The 20,848-nt window shown below is 46.0% G+C and overlaps 2 protein-coding genes across 8 annotated transcripts in view; both read left to right on the top strand.

The window, feature by feature from the left end:
• Nucleotides 1-114: 114 nt before the first annotated feature.
• Nucleotides 115-10,169, top strand: LOC135255924 (T-cell surface glycoprotein CD5). Of its 3 annotated transcripts, none has more exons than XM_064337750.1 (7): nt 115-563; nt 6,357-6,411; nt 7,158-7,625; nt 8,063-8,194; nt 9,239-9,283; nt 9,419-9,484; nt 9,982-10,169. In XM_064337750.1, exons 2-7 carry the CDS (start codon nt 6,360-6,362, stop codon nt 10,053-10,055), a joined length of 837 nt encoding a protein of 278 aa, XP_064193820.1. In that variant the 5' UTR covers nt 115-563; nt 6,357-6,359; the 3' UTR covers nt 10,056-10,169. The 3 variants fall into 3 exon arrangements, with proteins under 3 accessions (XP_064193820.1, XP_064193819.1, XP_064193821.1); XM_064337749.1 differs by lacking the exon at nt 115-563 and adding an exon at nt 3,427-4,619; XM_064337751.1 differs by lacking the exon at nt 115-563 and adding an exon at nt 4,626-4,887.
• Nucleotides 10,170-12,330: 2,161 nt separating this feature from the next.
• The window catches only part of LOC135255907 (transmembrane protein 132C-like), a 43,381-nt gene continuing 34,863 nt past the window's right edge, over nt 12,331-20,848 (top strand). For all 5 annotated transcript variants that reach the window (XM_064337685.1, XM_064337683.1, XM_064337682.1 and 2 more), the window contains exons 1-11: nt 12,331-13,034; nt 13,136-14,233; nt 14,623-14,840; nt 15,616-15,822; nt 16,369-16,874; nt 16,985-17,143; nt 17,728-17,923; nt 18,184-18,327; nt 18,458-18,660; nt 19,647-19,872; nt 20,614-20,805. In XM_064337685.1, coding sequence (XP_064193755.1) covers nt 14,170-14,233; nt 14,623-14,840; nt 15,616-15,822; nt 16,369-16,874; nt 16,985-17,143; nt 17,728-17,923; nt 18,184-18,327; nt 18,458-18,660; nt 19,647-19,872; nt 20,614-20,805 — 2,115 coding nt within the window. In that variant the 5' untranslated portion in view covers nt 12,331-13,034; nt 13,136-14,169. The remainder of the gene's footprint in view (nt 13,035-13,135; nt 14,234-14,622; nt 14,841-15,615; nt 15,823-16,368; nt 16,875-16,984; nt 17,144-17,727; nt 17,924-18,183; nt 18,328-18,457; nt 18,661-19,646; nt 19,873-20,613; nt 20,806-20,848) is intronic.

Genomic DNA, 20,848 nt, shown 5'->3' with positions numbered 1-20,848 from the left:
GTGTGCATTTTTCACGATGAGGTCCGTTTGTGTTTTTGGATCGCCGCTTATTAACCGCTTCCAACCACGCAAGAAACTGAAATATGATTTTGAATAAAAGAGGAATGGCTGCGTCCAGCGCAGCGCGAATAGTGCATCGTGTAAGAGTTGGCTCCAGTCCTCTCTTCTTCTGGTATATTAGTGGAAACTTAATAGATTCTGCCACATTATGCGAAGGCCGTTTTATTTTTATCTAGTTTAAATAGATGTCAGATTTGTTTCCCCACCCATGTCAGAAGTGAGCTATATTTTACAGACCCCTTTTTAAATGTTAAATTTTTATTTTTTATTAAATAATTGATTATTTCTGTCCAGGTCAGTAATCTGCAACCCTGGTCCTGGAGGCCTGAGGGTCTGAGGATTTTAGTTTTTTTGCCTTGAAATCAGCAAGAAATTCAGCTGGCAGGACCCAGGAGAAGGGCGCTAGCTGCTTCAGTGGTGAGGTGCCAGCAAACCGGCCTCTCTTTCCACAAGTTCATGCTGAGCAGAACTGGTCTAGGGGGCCAGTGTATTCTGCAGAAAATGTAAATATGAGGAGGCATTTTTATTTTGTGAAAAAATTTTTTTATAAAATGTTTCATGTGACATTACCCATATTGTATGTGCTGCCGTCTTCCTCATGAATATTCATGGTCTCAGAATGAGGGTTGTTTGGTGCCTGAATTTGCGTTCGGTTTAACCGCGATTGCAGAAAGCCATACTGCAGTCTGACTGCAACTTTCTTTCAGCTGAACTGAAACTTCTTGGCTTGGCCTTGCAGTCTCGGGCAGATTTAATCAGTATTGTTTTAGAAAATTATAAATTGCATCAAATGTGTGACACATTAACTGTTAAAATTGTGATGAATCCTTTGCAAATAACATCTCTGATCAGCCTTAAAAAATGCCATCTCTCAGTGCGTTTAGGGTTAGGGTTAGGGTTAGGTTTGCAGGTAAAGAATGAGCTTCATGTTGATTTGTGATTCATGTCAGTTTTTACTCGTAGAACATGCGGCTTCATTTTAAACCCCACCCTGCCAGTGAATTAAACTTCTCTGGGTGAAGTCATCCTGATTACACTATCCAATACTATCATTCATTTGGAAAATAAGGAAAAATATTTTCAGAGGTTGCCTTTTTCTTTTGAATCTCAAATTTCATTTAGACTTTTCCATCTTTTTTTTTGTTAATTTTTTAACCTTGGTCTTGTCTGGTCTGGCACTCGTCACATGAATTCAGACTTGGATTTAGGTAATAGGGACTTTAGAATTGACTGGCACTTGACGACAGCAATGGTATGTGTGTGTGAATAAAAATTAAAATGTGTCTCACCTGTGTTTCAGGGGAGAATGTGGCTGACTGCATTGTCCCAAATCGGTCGTGGCGTTTGCTTGTTACCCAAAGACTGCTTTCTAAACTGCAAGAGGTGTATTGCCACATTAGTTTGTTGATTTAATGTAAAAAGGTACAAACCTGATGGCAGTAAATTCTAAAACCCACCCAGACACCAGCTCTTTAAACAAAACACTCCATTCGTCTATTAAATATTAAATTATATCTTTTACCAGCTTAGTTCTATTTATTCTTTTTTATGTGTATTTTAAAAATGTATTTGCTTTTCTGGTTTGTTAATTATAAATGATTTGTTAATGACAGTAATTATTCTGAGTTTGTTCTTGTGCTGTTAATGAGCATTTGGGGTTTTTTTTACACGTGCACTTGTAGCCGTGAACCTGTTAGGGAAACTGAAGACTGCGCTCGGGGGAGCGGGGGGGCGGGGGGGCAAACAGGATAACGCGAGTTGACGTGTCTTCCTGTAAAGCTACGGAACGGAAAACCACCAGCGAAAGATCAAATGAACTGAAAGAGAAAATGACGGAACGAGGGAGGAGGGAGGGGTGAGTAAACCTACCGAGGAGGAGGTGGGGGGAGAGGTGCTGATGAAGATTTAACAATAATAACCCAAACACCTCATTGTTCATTGTGCCAACACTGCACTGCTAGATGGTTAATACAGTACAGTACATTAATCCTGCACTGTTAGAGGGTTAATACAGTACATTAACACTGCACTGAGAGAGAGGGTTAATACAGTACATTAACACTGCACTGAGAGAGGGTTAATACAGCACATTAACACTGCAATGAGAGAGAGGGTTAATACAGTACATTAACACTGCACTGAGAGAGAGGGTTAATACAGCACATTAACACTGCAATGAGAGAGAGGGTTAATACAGTACATTAACACTGCACTGAGAGAGGGTTAATACAGTACATTACATTAACACCACAGAGAGAGAGGGTTAATACAGTACATTAACACTGCACTGAGAGAGAGGGTTAATACAGTACAGTACATTAACACCACAGAGAGAGAGGGTTAATACAGTACAGTACATTAATCCTGCACTGTTAGAGGGTTAATACAGTACATTAACACCACTGAGAGAGAGGGTTAATACAGTACATTAACACCACTGAGAGAGAGGGTTAATACAGTACATTAACACTGCACTGTTAGAGGGTTAATACAGTACAGTACATTAACACCACTGAGAGAGAGGGTTAATACAGTACAGTACATTAACACTGCACTGAGAGAGAGGGTTAATACAGCACATTAACACTGCAATGAGAGAGAGGGTTAATGCAGTACAGTACATTAACACTGCACTGAGAGAGAGGGTTAATGCAGTACATTAACACTGCACAGAGAGAGAGGGTTAATACAGTACATTAGCACTGCACAGAGAGAGAGGGTTAATACAGTACATTAACACTGCACAGAGAGAGAGGGTTAATACAGTACATTAACACTGCACAGAGAGAGGGTTAATACAGTACATTAACACTGCACAGAGAGAGGGTTAATACAGTACAGTACATTAGCACTGCACTGAGAGAGAGGATTAATACAGTACATTAACACTGCACTGAGAGAGAGGGTTAATACAGTACATTAACACTGCACTGAGAGAGAGAGGGTTAATACAGTACATTAACACTGCACTGAGAGAGAGGGTTAATACAGTACATTAACACTGCACTGAGAGAGAGGGTTAATACAGTACATTAACACTGCACTGAGAGAGGGTTAATACAGTACATTAACACTGCACTGAGAGAGAGGGTTAATACAGTACATTAACACTGAAATGAGAAAGGGGGTTAATACAGGACATTAACACTGCACTGAGAGAGAGGGTTAATACAGTACAGTACATTAACACTGCACTGAGAGAGAGGGTTAATACAGTACAGCACATTAACACTGAAATGAGAAAGGGGGTTAATACAGGACATTAACACTGCACTGAGAGAGAGGGTTAATACAGTACAGTACATTAACACTGAAATGAGAGAGAGGGTTAATACAGTACATTAACACTGCACTGAGAGAGAGGGTTAATACAGTACAGCACATTAACACTGAAATGAGAGAGAGGGTTAATACAGTACATTAACACTGCACTGAGAGAGAGGGTTAATACAGTACAGCACATTAACACTGAAATGAGAGAGGGGGTTAATACAGGACATTAACACTGCACTGAGAGAGAGGGTTAATACAGTACATTAACACTGCACTGAGAGAGAGGGTTAATACAGTACAGCACATTAACACTGAAATGAGAGAGGGGGTTAATACAGGACATTAACACTGCACTGAGAGAGAGGGTTAATACAGTACATTAACACTGCACTGAGAGAGAGGGTTAATACAGTACATTAACACTGCACTGAGAGAGAGGGTTAATACAGTACATTAACACTGCACTGAGAGAGGGTTAATACTGTGCATTAACACTGCACTGAGAGAGAGGGTTAATACAGTACATTAACACTGTACTGAGAGAGAGGGTTAATACAGTACATTAACACTGCACTGAGATAGGGTTAATACAGTACATTAACACTGCACTGAGAGAGAGGGTTAATACAGTACAGCACATTAACACTGAAATGAGAGAGGGGGTTAATACAGTACATTAACACTGCACTGAGAGAGAGAGGGTTAATACTGTGCATTAACACTGCACTGAGAGAGAGGGTTAATACAGTACATTATCACTGCACTGAGAGAGAGGGTTAATACAGTACAGCACATTAACACTGAAATGAGAGAGGGGGTTAATACAGTACATTAACACTGCACTGAGAGAGAGAGGGTTAATACAGTACATTAACACCACTGAGAGAGAGGGTTAATACAGTACAGCACATTAACACTGAAATGAGAGAGGGGGTTAATACAGTACATTAACACTGCACTGAGAGGGTTAATGCAGTACATTATCACTGCATGGAGAGATAACAAGATGGCAGTTTTCCCTTATTGTATTTAACGCATTCTCTGTCCTCTCACCCACTCTGCCTGTGTGCCTCCTCTCCCCGTCTGTCATTTTTGAAAAGGAAAAAGCGATGCCTTTCTCGCTGGCTTTGATGTGAGGAAGTTCTTCTCTAATGCAAAGAGCAAGAGCCAGTGATGTAGAGAGAGAAAGAGGGAGGTGGGGGAGAAAGATTTGCACCCTTTCACACTTCCTTTAGCTGTGCATTTCAAGATCATTTTTCTGTCTGTTCCCTGCCACTTCTGCCACGGTAAGAAAACACTGGGTATTTTTACATTTTTTCAGTGAAAAAATCTCCCAGTGATTTATTTATTTGTCTGAGTGTTTACAGCTGAGGGAGCACTGGAACTGATCTCAGTTACAGGTTTTTCATTGCTTTAAATGGGCTCACTATGAGCAGGTGATCGTCACAGTGAAATTGCTGCTGTTATTCATGGCGATAGCAGTAGTGACTAACTAGCCAAGAGCACGGTGGCAGCAGGCTTGTGTTCGACGGTTCTAGGCCAAAGGGATCGCAGGTATTATACGAGATGCCCTGAGGCTTGCCGCTCAGGTGTTTTTGAAAAGAATTTGACTGTCGCTGATGTTGTCTGTAGTCTATATTTGTGTCTTTGTTCAAGCGGGAGTCGGAGGAGTTTTTAAAAGTCACGCTAGCTCGTTGTGTTGTGGTGCTATTGCCACAGTTATGGCAGATGTGCCTTGAGATACCAGATATCACGGGCATGAAGAAACTGAGCCGGCCTAGCATGCTTAGCGTCCACCGCTCGCGTACCTGATACACTGCACAGATCAGCGACTTTTTACTGGCAACAGAATGATGAACTCTGACTCTTGTGTTTGTGTTGGTATCTCTGTGTGTTTAAACAAACAAATAAATAAAGTTGCTGCTAGGCCAGTTTTAGACTAATTCCTGTTCCCTGATTTTATATTAATTGAGAAGAGTTTAACCTGTCTGAATATTGATTTAATTTAGTATTTCAACTTTTTATAAGAATTTCACTCTCCTCATACTCTCTTAAGCCTAAACAAGTGCATGGAGTCGCATTCTCCAATATATTTATTACTTTTTTGGGGGGTGGGGGCAGGGGTTTTTGGGGATTTTGGCCAGTGAATATGACTTTGGAAAACTTCCAGCTACAGTGGCTGATGAGCCAAAAACTTAATATCAAGCCCTGCATTTACATATGTAGGAACACGATTCTATCTCTCTCTTTCTGTTTCTCTCAGTCTGCCTGTCTGTGTAAGAGGTAACTGATAACTTTAAACTGATGTTGCTGTAACTTTAAACAGAACCAGCTCTAAATCCCTAAATCCTCAGGTTTCCCTTTGGACGTGTGTACGGTCCTGTGTGATGTAAGGACCTAGATGAGGTTCCACATCTGTTCCCTCCAGGGTCCCCAACCCCAGCCCCAGTCGCTAGGGTCCCCAGCCCCAGCCCCGAGTCGCAGGGTCTGCTGGATTTTATTTTCACCTTAAAATTTTAAAAACAAGGCCCGGTTCTCTGCTTTTGCCCTTCGAACCATCCCCTGCGTCTGATTGGCTGCTCATATCCCCTGCATTTCGTGGCCGCTTTGATTGCCCTGGTCATCACAGCCAATAGCTGAGTTGACGTGACGTAGAGCAGAGGAACCAGGCGAGGTGAGTTGTCATGTGAACGGCTGCTTTGACTGTACAAATCAGTGTTGAGTGACATGGGAAACCAGCAGAGCCTGCAGATCTCCAGGAGCAGGGCTGGGGACCCCAGCAGACCCTGTGGCTCTCCGGGACCAGGGCTGGGGACCCCAACAGACCCTGCGGCTCTCTGGGGCCAGGGCTGGGGACCCCAACAGACCCTGTGGCTCTCCGGGACCAGGGCTGGGGACCCCAGCAGACCCTGCGACTCTCTGGGGCCAGGGCTGGGGACCGTTGTTTTACTTTAACTGCTTTAATGCTTTGTTTCCATGACATTAAATATGGTGCTGAATGAATCCGTTTCCTTGCCTCTCAGTTCATGGACAGCGAGGTGATTAACATCCTCCTGGCTCTGTTCCTGCTGGCTGTGGGTAAGTCCAGATCTCTGCGGTTCCAATTTCACACACCAGGTCTTCATTTCATTTCATTTATTGCGTGCAAATGTCAAACGTTGAGGCCATTTTAGTTTATCTAATGTCTATCTTGTGACCATATTTATGTTAAAAGTTTACCTTGGGTTTGTGAACTGTAGCGGACATGGCGCTATTGGAATGTCGCCGTTGGTGTGTTAGCTGAGGGGGATTTCCTTGCTGTTGGATGTTACCGTTAGTCATCACTCATTCAAGCTGCCAAAGCAGAACTGATCAATATGCTAGTCTATAATTGCGGGCCTGATCCTGAAACAGAAGGCCGGGTTTTTATACACTGGTTTAACGGGTGGATGTGAGTATAGATTCTGATCTTGCTCTTCGTAATGTCCGTGTCTGTAGCGTGGGTCGGTGGGGTAATCTCTGTTGTATGTGTCATCAGTCTGGATCGTCCTGTTCATTTTCACCAGCCACAGAGGCTTGAGCACTTTTGCGTTGATTTATGGGATTTAAAGCCAACTGCCATTTTGCTTTATAGACTTGTTGTTATGTAATTGAGGGAATTTTTCATTTCTGTCCTCCATTAACACATTCTGACAGTTGCGTTTGTGGGGTTTCAGGGCAGGTTGTGCCATGAAGTGCATTGTGGGAAATGTTTTATGAAATGCACTGTATAAATAAGTTTCGATTTGATTTGCTGAACTTCTGCCACATTTCATCAACACCGTGCTCATCTTCTCCTGTTGCAGTGTCAAACTCCTACGTGACCACAAACGCAGCAACACTGCCACCGTCACCCTCTTCATCCTCTGAGCCATCTTCCTCTGCTTCCTCCTCTTCTCCCTCTTCCTCCCGGTCCCCACTTTGCTCGTGTGTCCCCGCACGCCCTGTGCCCATTCGGTGCCCCCCCTGCCCCGCCCTCTCCCCGCCTCAGACCACCCTGCCCTCCCCAGCCACTCCCACACTGGCCTTCCTCAGCCTGAGGGGCAGCAATGACCCCTGCAGTGGTGTGGTCTACCTGTACCTGGGCCCCACCCACTCAAAGCCGGTCTGTGACGGCAGTTATCTTGGGGGCCTGCAGCCGTGCCAGGAGGCCCGGTGTGGGCCCCGCCTGAGCCCGGGCCCCAGTGGCGGGGCCAAGGAGCCAGGATTCCACATCCTGGATAGTGGGGCCATCAGCAACAAAACCTGCAAAGTGCTGCAGATTCAGTGCCAAGGTATGTGTGTGTGTGTGTGTGTGTGTGTGTGTGTGTGATACTGCGTGAGACTGTGTGAGAGTGTGTGTGACTGTGCGTGTGCATGTGTGTGTGTGTGTGTGTGTGCGCGAGTGTGTGTGTGTGTGTGTGAGTGAGTGCGTGTGTGTGTGTTTGTGTGACTTTGTGTGTGTGTGCGTGTGTGCGTGTTTGCGTGTGTGTGAGTGTGAGTGCGTGCGTCCCTGTGCGTGTGAGTGTGCTTGTACGTGTGCGTGTGCGTGTGCGTGTGCGTGTGCGTGTGCGTGTGCATGTGCATGTGCGTATGTGTGTGTGTCTGTCTCTATTGGAAAATAATGTATTATGTCATGTTTTGTTTAGGGAATTTTACTAAATGAAATGACTGTAACCTTTGGGGTGTATATGGTCTAGGTGAAGATTTCTCTCTCTCTCCCCTCTCTCAGGGTCTGCTCTTGACTCTGTCAGTAGGGAGCTGGCTGCTTATAAGGTAGTGACCGGGTTGCTGTGTGTTATGGTTTTGGTCATTGTCCTGGTCCGATTCGGACCACAAATCTACACCACCGCCTGTAAGAGATGTGAGTAGAGAGACTCCCTGCGCATTCCCCCTGCGCATTCATACTGCGCATTCCCCCTGCGCATTCATACTGCACATTCCCCTGCGCATTCATACTGCACGTTCCCCCTACGCATTCATACTGCACATTCCCCCTGCGCATTTATACTGGGCATTCATAGTGCACATTCCCCCTGCGCATTCTCCCTGCGCATTCCCCTTGCGCATTCATACTGCACATTCCCCCTGCGCATTCATACTGTACATTCCCCCTGCGCATTCATACTGCACATCCCCCTGCGCATTCATACTGCACATTCCCCCTGCACATTCCCCCTGCGCATTCATACTGCACATACTGCATATACTGCACATTCCGCCTGCGCATTCATACTACACATTCCCCCTGCGCATTCATACTGCACATCCCCCCTGCACATTCATACTGCACATACTGCATATACTGCACATTCCCCCTGCGCATTCATACTGCACATACTGCATATACTGCACATTCCCCCTGCGTATTCATACTGCACATACTGCATATACTGCACATACTGCAAAGTGATGTGTTCTCCATGCTGTGAGTGAGTGATGTGTTCTCTGTTTGTGAGTGAGTGATGTGTTCTCAGTGAGTGAGAGATGTGTTCTCTGTGCTGTGAGTGATTGATGTGTTCTCTGTGAGTGATGTGTTCTCTCTGTTGTGAGGGAATGATGTGTTCTCTGTGCTGTGAGTGAGTGATGTGTTCTCTGTGCTGTGAGTGAGTGATGCGTTCTCTGTGAGTGATGTGTTCTCTCTGTTGTGAGGGAGTGATGTGTTCTCTGTGAGTGAGTGATGTGTTCTCTGTGAGTGAGAGATGTGTTCTCTGTGCTGTGAGTGAGTGATGTGTTCTCTGTGAGTGATGTGTTCTCTCTGTTGTGAGGGAGTGATGTGTTCTCTGTGCTGCGAGTGAGTGATGTGTTCTCTGTGAGTGAGTGGTGTGTTCTCTGTGAGTGGTGTTCTCTCTGTTGTGAGTGAGTGATGTGTTCTCTGTGAGTGAGTGGTGTGTTCTCTGTGTTGCAGTGTTTGGGCGGAGGAAGAGGGAGTGGATCGGACCGACGGAGAGCGGTGAGTCACACACACACTGGGCATAAAGCGAGGCTGTGCTTCTGGTGACTGGCATGTTTCCACAAAAACACAACTAACTTTTCCTCCCTCCTCCCTCCATCCCCCACGCCCTCTCTCTTTCGCTCTCTCTCTCAGTGTCATTCAGGGTCCAGAGCACACTGTATCCTAACAGCAATGCTGACAAGAGGCTGTCATACCCTGGTGAATACACACAGACACACGCACACACACACACACACACACACACCTGTATGCGCGCACACGCACACACACACACATGCTCATAACAGCAATGCTGACAAGAGGCTGTCATGCCCTGGTGAATACACACAGACACCCACATACACGCGCACACACACACACCTGTATGCGCGCACACACACACACACACACACACACACACACACACACACACACCTGTATGCGCGCACACACACACACACACACACACATACACATGCTCATAAGCACACGTACACACTCATGGACACATACACTGATACATATACTCACACTCACACACACAGACACACACAGAGACATGTGCGCACATGCACATACATATAGAAACTTTGTCAATTTCAAATGCCACACTTTCAGTGACAATTGAAATTGCATCAGTTCCTCATCCCTCTTTCCTATCCTTTTTTGTCTGCTTTTTCTCTCTGTCTCTCTTTCTCTCTCTGTCTTTCTCTCAGGTTTGGAACGATTGACAGTGAACAACAGTAGAGAACCTTCGTCAAACCGCAACAGTGACTATGATTCTTACTGAACTTTGCGTATCATCACCATCAACCTATTCATTATTAGATGTCATTTTATGTGTGTGTTTATATAAAAGAGTGGACTTTTCAAAATAAAACATATTTTTTGGAGAAGAGGAAAAGCTACTAGTGAATGATTTGAATAAATGAAAAAAGAATGAGAAAAAGAACAACAGGAGAGGAAAGGAGCGATGGAATTCTTTTTTTTGCAGAAATGTGGTTTCCTGTTTCCTGTGTGTGCTTCTGCGCGTGCATGCGTGTGTGTGTGCGTGTTATTTATACACTCTTATTTCCTGTTAGACCTGTTCTTACGTCATTAGCCCATTTCTCCAAATCTGTGTCCATCCCATATAAGGATCAACAAATATGCCAGCAAGATTTGGGGGAACACATCGTGTTACTTTTGTGGTCTCCCTCCCTCTCTGTCATCCTCTCACTCTCCCTCTCTCCCTCTCACTCTGTCATTGTCTTTTCAGATGTAAGGCTCAGTTACAAAAAAATTAAATATGATAACAGAAAAAACTATAATTTAAAAAAATACACCCCCTTTCTCTTGCTTCCTCCCTCTTTCTCTCTTTCTCTCTCCTAATTTCTCTCTCTCTTTCTGAGACAGATATTCCATCCCCGTGAAAGAGGTTCCCTCTGGCAATGACAGCAGATTACAGAGGAATTATGGGAACAGATTACATGTGCAGATTACTGCTGCATTGGGCAGACTGTGAATAGACGCACTGAAAGAGCATTAACCCTGAGCACACACGCGCACACACACACACACACACACACAAACACACACACACGCGCGCACACACACACACATACACACACACACACACACACACGCGCACACATACACACACACACGCGCACACACACACACACGCGCGCACACACGCACACACACGCACGCACACACACACACGTGCGCGCACACACACACACATACACACGCACACACACATACACACGCACACACACATACACACACACACGCGCGCGCACACACACACACATACACACGCACACACACATACACACACACGCGCGCTCACACACAAGCGTGCGCACACACGCGCGCACACAAATACACACGCACGCACATACACACACACACACACATAAACACACACACGCACACATCACGCACCCCGCACACACACGCACACACACACACACACACGCCACACACGCACACACACAAGCCACCACACACACACACGCGCACACCACACACACACACACGAACATGCGACACAGCCACACAACACAACGGGCAACTACAAAGCGCACAAACTGCACAGCGCACAAGCACACACACAAGCGCATCAACATCAGCAGATGTAATGCTGCAGGTGTAATACTGCAGATGTAATGCTGCAGATGTATTGCTGCAGAGCTGCAGATGTAATGCTGCAGGTGCAATGCTGCAGATGTATTGCTGCAGGTGCAATGCTGCAGATGTATTGCTGCAGATGTATTGCTGCGGCTGTAATGCTGCGGCTGTATTGCTGCAGATGTAATGCTGCAGGTTTAGCTAAGCCTTCATGTTGGAGACAGTGCCCTTAAGCTCCTTCTGCTGGTGTATTATACTGTAGGTATCAGAGCATACACGTGTGCCACAATGAGAAGATAAAGTACAGGCTTTAGCATAATATTGCATCTCTCAGCGTCCACACACACACACATTGCAAATACATGCACACACACACACACACACATGCAAATACATGCACACACACACACACACACACAATGAAAGAAGAAAAGGTTTAGTGGGGTCACTTACAGATTTGTTTCATTTAATCAAGCCAGGATTATAAAACAATAGAGGGAGGGTGGGAGAAGGGAGAGAAGGTGGGGGATGACGGATAAATAGAAACGGAGAGGGTTAATCTAAAGAGACTGAGAATTGTTCAGGAACAGGGTCTAGGGTTTGATTGATAAAATAGCAGTTGTTTCCAGTTTCTCATAAAAAATTACTTTGTGAATGATTGCAGAAAATACATGTTTTAATAATCTTCTAAAAAATAATGTTTTGTCCATTATCAGTTTTTTTCTTATTTAAATATCCATTTTTATTCACATGCACGTTTGGGGGTCAACTCAGCCAATTTTGTGAAAAAAATTATTTTAAATTCAGATAAATGAGCTTAAAATATCCATAATATTCTTAATATTTTTATTTGCATTTCCTAGATTTACTGAATTGAAATTGATTTGACTCAACTTACAGTACGTTGAACAATGCAAATCCAATAAACTCAGACAATGTATATTCACAAATATGAGAGAGAGTGAGACAGACAGACAGACAGAGAGAGAGGAAGAGAGAGGGAGAGAGAGAGAGGAAGAGGAAGAGTTAATAGAGTAGTGAAATGATTTAAGTGGCTCACTGACTATGAAAGCTTCCAGCTGTGCAGGAATGAAGAGTAGTATATGTACAAACTGAAAGGGCTGGGGGATTATTTACAGTTTTAGATGAATAAATCTGTACTGTCACAGGCAGAGAGAGAGAGGGATAGGGAGAGGGACAGAGAGAGAGAGAGAGAGAGAGAGAGATAGAGACAGAGAGAAAGGGGAGAGAATGAGTGAGAGACAGAGAGGGAAAGAGTGAGAGAGACAAAGAGAGGGAGAAAAAGAGGGAGAGAAACAGAGAGAGAGGAAGACATACCACAACTAAATGAAGGAGAAAAAGAATACAACAGCCAAAAAATAAAAATAAATACAAATTTAAAAGGGAGGAAAATCATGAAAACTCAACAATGTTTTAAATTTTACATCTCTGCAAAAAATTAAAAATAAATAAATAAAAAAGTGAGAGAAAGGGCAGGGATGGAAGGAGAGTAATCCTGTTGGTAAGATTAAAAGATGAGAAGATGAAGATCGCCGGTCCTTGCTCAGGACAGAAATGAAGGAGGAAGGAGAGAGGGGTCAGATGTAAAGGTGAGAGAGGAGAAAAACAGAAGACCAGTGGATTCAGTGGGAGCGTGTTTCTGTCAGATGAGTGTGTGTACCGTTCGCTCAGATGAGAGGTGGTTCAGTGAGTGTGTCCTGTGTTACTGCTCAAGTCGTCTCGCCAGATGGAGAGGTTGAGTCCTGTGTTTACCGTTCGCTCAGATGAGTGGTGGGTCCTGTGTGTACCGTTCGACTTCATGCGTTTCATTTTACTGCTCTGCCTAAGCTCTGAGCAGCTTTACCTGGAGGTGCAGATACAGAGACTTCTTACTGAGTATGTAAGTACAGACTTACTCATTGGTGCAAATAGTGAGTATGTAAGTGCTATTTCACTCATAGGTGCAGAGTACTTAAGTATCAATTTAGTCATAAGTGCAGATAGAGAGTATTTAAGTGTGGATTTACTCAGTTTCAGTACAAAGTATTTAAGTGTGAATTTACTCATAGGTTCAGTATAAACTATTTAAGTATGTATATCCTTTCAGATTCATATGGTGTACATGTTGTGCTTGGCTGTCTAATGGTTGGGATGTGATGTGCATTGTTAGCATTGTTAATAGAGTTTGTAATTAATTAAATTATCCTGCAATTTATTTTTTTAATCATTTGTGCTCAGAGAAATTATAATTAAACATGTACTCAAGACTTATTACCAGTCTCCATTCATGAAGTGCTATTAGGCCAAGAACGGTGCAGTTAACTACAGGTTAAGATGAATCAACTTAGCCTGTTAAGTGAATTCAGCAATACAGTGATCACTTGATCAATTAAGTCTGTTACTGCCAAGCACAATAATGTAACGTTCTATACTGCAATTTTTACCTATAGGATCTCCTGCAGTTTCAGCAAAGAGAACACATAAAGAAGAGAGGGGCTGAATATCTGGTGAGTCTATAGAATCTGTGGTCCAACCTAGCCAAGGACAGAGGAGCTGAATATCTGGTGGGTCTATAGAATCTGTAATTTAATCAAGCCAGTGTCACAGGGAGCATCCCTCCTTCTCCTGATTCAGAGGGGTAGCCAATCACGATACAGCAGAATCCTAACCTAGGCCAATCAGTACTGACTTCAGATCAGTGAAATGTGGGCGGGAGGAAGGGTGAGCCACAGATGTGTTTGGATTGTCAGAGGATCATGTGATCTTTGTCATGTGACAGGGGTGCAGAGATGGGTGTGCACGTGGTGCTGGCACAGAGGGCCCTGCTGAAGTCCTGCTGTCTCCTGGCGATCGGTGAGTTCTCAAGCAATGCCCTTGTGTTATTTCAGTTAACAGGGAGACAGATTTGCTCTCACTGATGCAGGGGGCGACCAGCTCCAGTCCTGGAGTGACGGTGTGTGTGCTGGTTTTTGTTCCAACCAATTATTTTGTTTCAATTTTCTGAATCACTCTATCGCGGGTTCACTCCTCTGCCAGTTTACCACAGTGAAATATATTTATGGGCTTATGTGGAGTCTGCTGCTCACAAGTAACCGATATCTGAGATCAAATAGATGAGTGGACTGCTGAAGTAATGGAGGGCAGAAGTTGGGATGAAATCCTGGACTGGATCAGCCCTAGCTGGATAGAATCATAACGGATTTAATTTTCTCTTCTCCCCCCCCCCATCTTGCATCACTCAGCCCATGCCCAGCTGCCCCCCTTCTCTCCCTCTCTCCCTGCCAAAATCAGCGTTCCTCCCCCCTGGCGTGCTCTCCCTCTGTCACAGCCTGACCTGGGCCTCCTCTTCTCCAACTCATCCCCATTTTCCTGCTCCCAGTCCCTGCTTGTGGTGCCTCCTGCGGGGGCCAGCTCCAGACCAGGGGTCCAGGCTTCCTTTGGGCCTTACTTCATCTCACAGGTAACAGGACCTGTGAGCTCACTCCACCCTTAACATACACACACACTCACAGACTCACACACACACACACACACACTCACAAACTCACACTCACACACACACATACACAAACTCTTGCATTCTTACACACACACACACACACACACACACACAGACACATGCACACACGCACACACTCTCACACACACATAACACACACACTTACACATACACACACATTCACAGACTCACACACTTACACACACACACACACACAATCACAGACTCACACTCACACACACACACACAAAAACACAGACTCACACTCACATACACACACTCACAGACTCACACGCATGGTCACACTCACATACACACACACACCCACACCTACACACACACGCACGCACATGGTGTGTGCGCGTGTGTGTGTGTGAGAAACAATCATGTTCTGTTTACCCTGATCCAGTTGGTAGTGCAGTAAATGAATTCTGTCCCAAATTGTAATTGAAAGCCAGAAATGAGCAGTTTCAGATGCAAGAGGGCGAGAATCATTGGGGCAGGGAGTCATCTCACAAACCATGATGAATATCAGTTTCCATGACTGATGCTTTTCAGTCTCTCTCTCTCTCTCTCTCTCTGTCTTTCTCTGTCTTATTTTCTGTCTCTGCCTGGTTGTTCTTTTGAAGTTCTGTAATATCTGTGTTTGAACAATGTCCCAATAAACAGGATTTCAAAAATCTAAATCTATCTCTCTCTCTCCCTCTCTCTCCCTCTCCCTCTCTCTCTCTCGCAGCCCATCCCCAGCTCCCTCCCTCTCTCTCCACCTCTAACAGCCTCCCTCTTGTCTAAAGCTGTGGAAAGAGAGAGGGGTGGGGAGAGAGGGCCAAAGTTCAGGGTTCGGGTTTTGTTTCACTGGCGCGGTGCGGCCAGCAGAGGATGCTGTGTCACGCTTCATGCCTTTAAGGAGACTGAGGAACAGAGAGCTTCCTGCAGTACACAGGTGCCCCTTCTGTGATGTGGCAGAACATTTTTCCAAGTATTTTATTATTATTTTTTACATAATACAAGTATCTTTGACATTACAAAAACACGGTGCAGTGAAAATATTTTCTAAAATATGATTTATTTTATTTTTATTGAATGCCTATGTCATGTAGGTTTCAGCAAAGTAGAACGCATGGTTCTTGAGGTTAAGACCAGATACTCGTGTCCACTACAGGGGACAAAAATGAATGCTGCTGCCAGTGTCTGTACTACTGTATGTGCTGCTGCATGTGTCTGTGCTGCCGCCTGGGTCTGTGCTTGTGCCTGTTTGTACTGCTGTCTGTGTCTGTGCTGGTGCATTTTTTTGTTCTGCTGTCTGTGTCTGTGCTGGTGCATGTGTTTGTACTGCTGTCTGTGTCTGTGCTGGTGCATGTGTTTGTACTGCTGTCTGTGTCTGTGCTGGTGCATGTGTTTGTACTGTTGCATGTGTCTGTAGTACTCCTGTGTGTGTCCTAAAGCTTGCAGGTTTTCCTTCACTTTTGTTGTCTTTGGGCTTTTGCAGGCCCCTCTGGGGTTGTGCATCATTTCCCTCAGCCTACCAGAGGGCTGGTTTACAGAGGAGAGGAGACAAGGGTGGAGCCACAGACAGACCCACAAACTACACTACCGCCCCAGACACAGGCACCGAAACCGGGGCCGTCGCCACTGGGACACCCTCTCCACTCCAAGGAGCAAACCCAGCCACTCAACAGACTCCATTAAACTCTATTACTCCTCCAGCACAATCTCAGCCCCCAAACTGTCGCCCTCTGGCTGCATGGAGGACAAACTGCAGCAGTCCCAGAGAAGACTCCATTACATCGGAGCTGTGACTCTGCCAGACAGGACTGTAGCGAAAAATATGTCTGAAGAGGAATTGGGGTGTTCAGATGGGCAGGAAGAGGAGGAGCTGTGCTTGGATCCCAATGTACTGATTGGTTATCGCCGGGGGCCAGTTCGAGCTGGTCGACCAATCGGCGTATCTGTTAGTGTGAGGTCAAATTTCACTGGAGATTTTGTTGTCATCAGGTACATTCATTGAAATGACACTTTAACCCTTATTGTACTTTTAGACTGCAGTCTTTTATTATATCCATTTCTGAGCATCTCTTCCTTCGCACCTTTTTATTTTGATTTAGACTGCGTGTGAAGAAAGGGTTCATCTCTGTGTTGGCCCAGCCATCTTCTGCTGCATCTGAGTTCTGGTCTGTTTCCCTGGAGAGGAGCACAGGATCCAGGCACGACATCATCACTGTCATCTGTCTCAAAAGTGCCAGAGGCCAGAAAGGCAGCTTCAGGTATGCGGTGGGCCATTGTGTCATCATTGCTCAAAACACAGGCAAAGCACCTCAGGTCACAACATGCAGGGATGAAAATTAATGAGTGCTGGCACGTTGGTGTCATCACCTTTAGCATAGAAACCAAAGATGAGCTCCACCAATCAGGGAGTGCATTGGTAACAATAAATAGAACAACACTGATGGTGATTGGTGGATGCCCAGGTCCCTGCAATGGTGGTGATCAGGACTTTAACTTTACTACAACTTTACTGTCATTGACAAAAACAAGGAAGTGACACTGGAGCAATTTTGCATTTCAACCAGGGATAACCATCTTCACCTTCCATTTTGGAAACATGGACATGACCTCTGCCAGTTATGGAGTTTGGAACTGCTGGTTGCCCGGGAACACTCTGAAAACCAGACCAGACGAGGCCACCATCCTACCCCTATACTGTTATCCCTGATTTAAACAGCTATCACATCCAACAGAGATACTGGGAAAGAAATTAGTTCTTCAGAACAATTTTGAATGCCTGATACTACTTGGTCTCTCTTTCTCTCTCTCTCTCTCTCTCTCTCTCTCTCTCTCTGTCCCTCAGTCCCTCTGTTCTTCATCAGGTGGCTTGTTTCTCACTGGATGGTTTGGAGCGAAGTTTTGGGGTTGCCATGACGGTGGCCGTACACTGGTGGGTGGAGTATTCAGGTCGCAACAACCCTCTCCCGCCACACGAAGGAGTGGTGAGCACATTCTCCTTCACAGACAGGGAGATTGTAGGCATCGCCCCCATAACTGAGGTACTACCACCAGTAATAAGAATAATAAAAACAACTATAACAGTAGTAATATACTCATTATCATCATCATCACCATAATAATAATAATGCTCAACCTTTATATAGAGGCAATATTATATTCACTAGTTAATTTATCAGTTAAAGAATTTTATATCACCCTCACCTTCTTCCTTTGGTCTGAACTGGATAACTGCTCACTACCATAAACTTGCTCTAAGAAACCATGTTTTTTTTGTTTTTGTTTTGTTTTTTGAACACAGAGCAACACAATCATCAATACTGCCATCTTGAACAGTCAGCCCGTGTCACTTCCTGTCATAGTGCTGGCAGTGGGCCATGACGGGGAGGTCTCTGATGTCACAGCTGCGGTCACCTGCCGTTCTGCTAACGAGGACATTGTCAAGGTAACGGCCCTGCAGTGTGAAATCTGCTGACAGGGCTTGAGCCAGCATCCTTACTGAAGTGCACTGACAGAATGCTTCTACTTGAGTATAAGGAACCCAAGGGAACTAATACTTGTCGGCTGATTGCTAGGTTTCCAGTGACTGCTCCACCCTCTTTGTCGATGGGAGCGAATCAGGGGTGGGCAGCACCTGTGTGGGGGTGGAGTATCACCTTGGCACACTCAGGGGCGCCCACTGCCTGTCCGTCTGGACGCCCGCAGTCCCTCTCCTGGTGGCGCTCTCGGACCCCGTCCTGAACGCCGTCGAGGGGTGGACACAGCACAGCGAGGGCCGGTGAGTCTCTGCCATCGCGCTGCACAGAATTCATTCCCACCATGCACCCTGCTCCTGCCGAATACCCAAACTGGCCACCATGCACCCTGCTCCTGCCGAATACCCAAACTGGCCACCATGCACCCTGCTCCTGCCGAATGCCCAATCTGGCCACCATGCACCCTGCTCCTGAAGAATGCCCAATCTGGCCACCATGCACCCTGCTCCTGCAGAATGCCCAATCTGGCCACCATGCACCTGCTCTGCAGAATGCCCATCTGGCAAGCACCTGTCCTGCGAGTCTGGCCACCATGCACCCTGCTCCTGCGAATGCCCAATCTGGCCACCATGCACCCTGCTCCTGCAGAATGCCCAGTCTGGCCACCATGCACCCTGCTCCTGCAGAATGCCCATCTGGCCACCATGCACCCTGCTCCTGCAGAATGCCCAATCTGGCCACCATGCACCCTGCTCCTGCAGAATGCCCAATCTGGCCACCATGCACCCTGCTCCTGCAGAATGCCCAGTCTGGCCACCATGCACCCTGCTCCTGCAGAATGCCCAATCTGGCCACCATGCACCCTGCTCCTGCAGAATGCCCAATCTGGCCACCATGCACCCTGCTCCTGCAGAATGCCCAATCTGGCCACCATGCACCCTGCTCCTGCAGAATGCCCAATCTGGCCACCATGCACCCTGCTCCTGCAGAATTCCCAATCTGGCCACCATGCACCCTGCTCCTGCAGAATGCCCAATCTGGCTCCCTCAACCCGCCACCTTGGCAGAATCCATTTCACGTTTCAGCCCAGTGCAGCCCGCGAGTGCCTGCTGAACCTGCGGGGGGGAGGGGGGGGGGTTCTACTCTTGTCCCAAAGGGGCCGGTGTGGGTGCAGGTTTCGGTTTCAGCCCAGCGTGAGGGATTCTATTGATGAAGGTCTTGATTGAAGCTCACGATTAGTTAATTTGTTTAATCAGGTGTTGATGCTGGTGTTGCTCTGTGGATGCAGGTGTTCTCCTGTCTACCAGCGATCTGCGGTCCAGGTGCTCGCACAGTTTGCTGCCCAGCCGCCTGTCGAGACGGGTCAGCTGACCTACATGCTGGGATCACCCGATTGGTTCATGGACGTGACTGAGCTGGTCCGTGATTGGCTGCTGGTGGAGAACCCAAGGGTGGCTGAGCTTGACGAGCGGACCTATCTGATTGGCCTACAGCCTGGAGTGACCTCACTACGAGTGAGTGGGCTTCCAAAAGTTAAAATAATCAATCAATCAATCAGTAAGTCTTTATTTTTTTAACAGCCATTTTTTAGAGGTAATTAAAATAAACTAAAACATTTTTTTTAAACAGAAGACCTTTAGTTGAGAGAAAACAGTTGAGAGAAACTGGAAAATGTAACCCAACCCCATAAAAGGCTCACAAGCTCACCATCTGCAACATGGTGGGACTCAGAAAAGACAGGTTCCTAAAGATGGCTGCCAGTCAGCAGCCTAATCAAGCAATACATGGGATCCCTGAACAGACTGCAAAGGCTTCAGAGCTTCTCAGGCCTGGAGGCTGGCAGAAGGATGTTTCTAAGCAACTGCAGGGCAGGGGTAGGGTGAAGCTCATCTCTCTGAACTTCCAGGACATTAGTACCATCCCTTCCTGAGTCTTTTGTCCCCAGAGATGGGAAACAGAAATGTGTATGCCCTGTAACGTGTATAAATTCCTTTGTATCTGATTTCCTTAACCACTGTTTCCTATCCCTGCCACCTGCTGGTCAGTATGTGGTATGGCACCTGAATGTTTGACCAGCCAGGTAGTGGTCTGTCACCTAAACATGAAATAGTGATGGTCTGTGTGTGTGTGGTGGTGTGTGTGCATGAGCATGTGTGTGTGTTGGTGTGGAGGCGTTGAGATGGGCTTACACAGGGGTTTCTGTCTCTTCCTTTCTGAAGGATTGAGGAAGACATGACAGTTTCTCTGCCCCTCAGGTTGTATCTAGCCAATGGGATGGAGTCCTGGGCTCCTGTGATGTCACTGTGACTGCGGACCATGTGACGCCTGGTGACCTATCAGTCCAGCTGGTGGGAGGACTTAGTCTGTCAGTCACCGCAAACCCAACCCACCCCTCCGTAGTCACGGCAACGGCTATGGCTCACAACATTCTGTACAGCCATGGGCAGGTTAGTGGGAGACCTGACCACAGATTCCTTAGCCTCACCAGAT

Source organism: Anguilla rostrata, chromosome 5 (assembly GCF_018555375.3).
Source record: "Anguilla rostrata isolate EN2019 chromosome 5, ASM1855537v3, whole genome shotgun sequence".
NCBI lineage: Eukaryota > Metazoa > Chordata > Actinopteri > Anguilliformes > Anguillidae > Anguilla > Anguilla rostrata.
The sequence above is the reverse complement of the archived record's forward strand: the minus strand, read 5'-3'. Positions and strand labels throughout refer to the sequence as shown.

Coding starts and splice junctions, on each gene's coding strand:
- LOC135255924 (XM_064337750.1), top strand. CDS start 6,360: ATGGACAGCGAGGTGATTAACATCCTCCTGGCTCTGTTCCTGCTGGCT. Junction 9,284..9,418: donor GATCGGACCGACGGAGAGCG/GTGAGTCACACA, acceptor TCTCTCTCTCAG/TGTCATTCAGGGTCCAGAGC. Junction 9,485..9,981: donor CAAGAGGCTGTCATACCCTG/GTGAATACACAC, acceptor TCTTTCTCTCAG/GTTTGGAACGATTGACAGTG.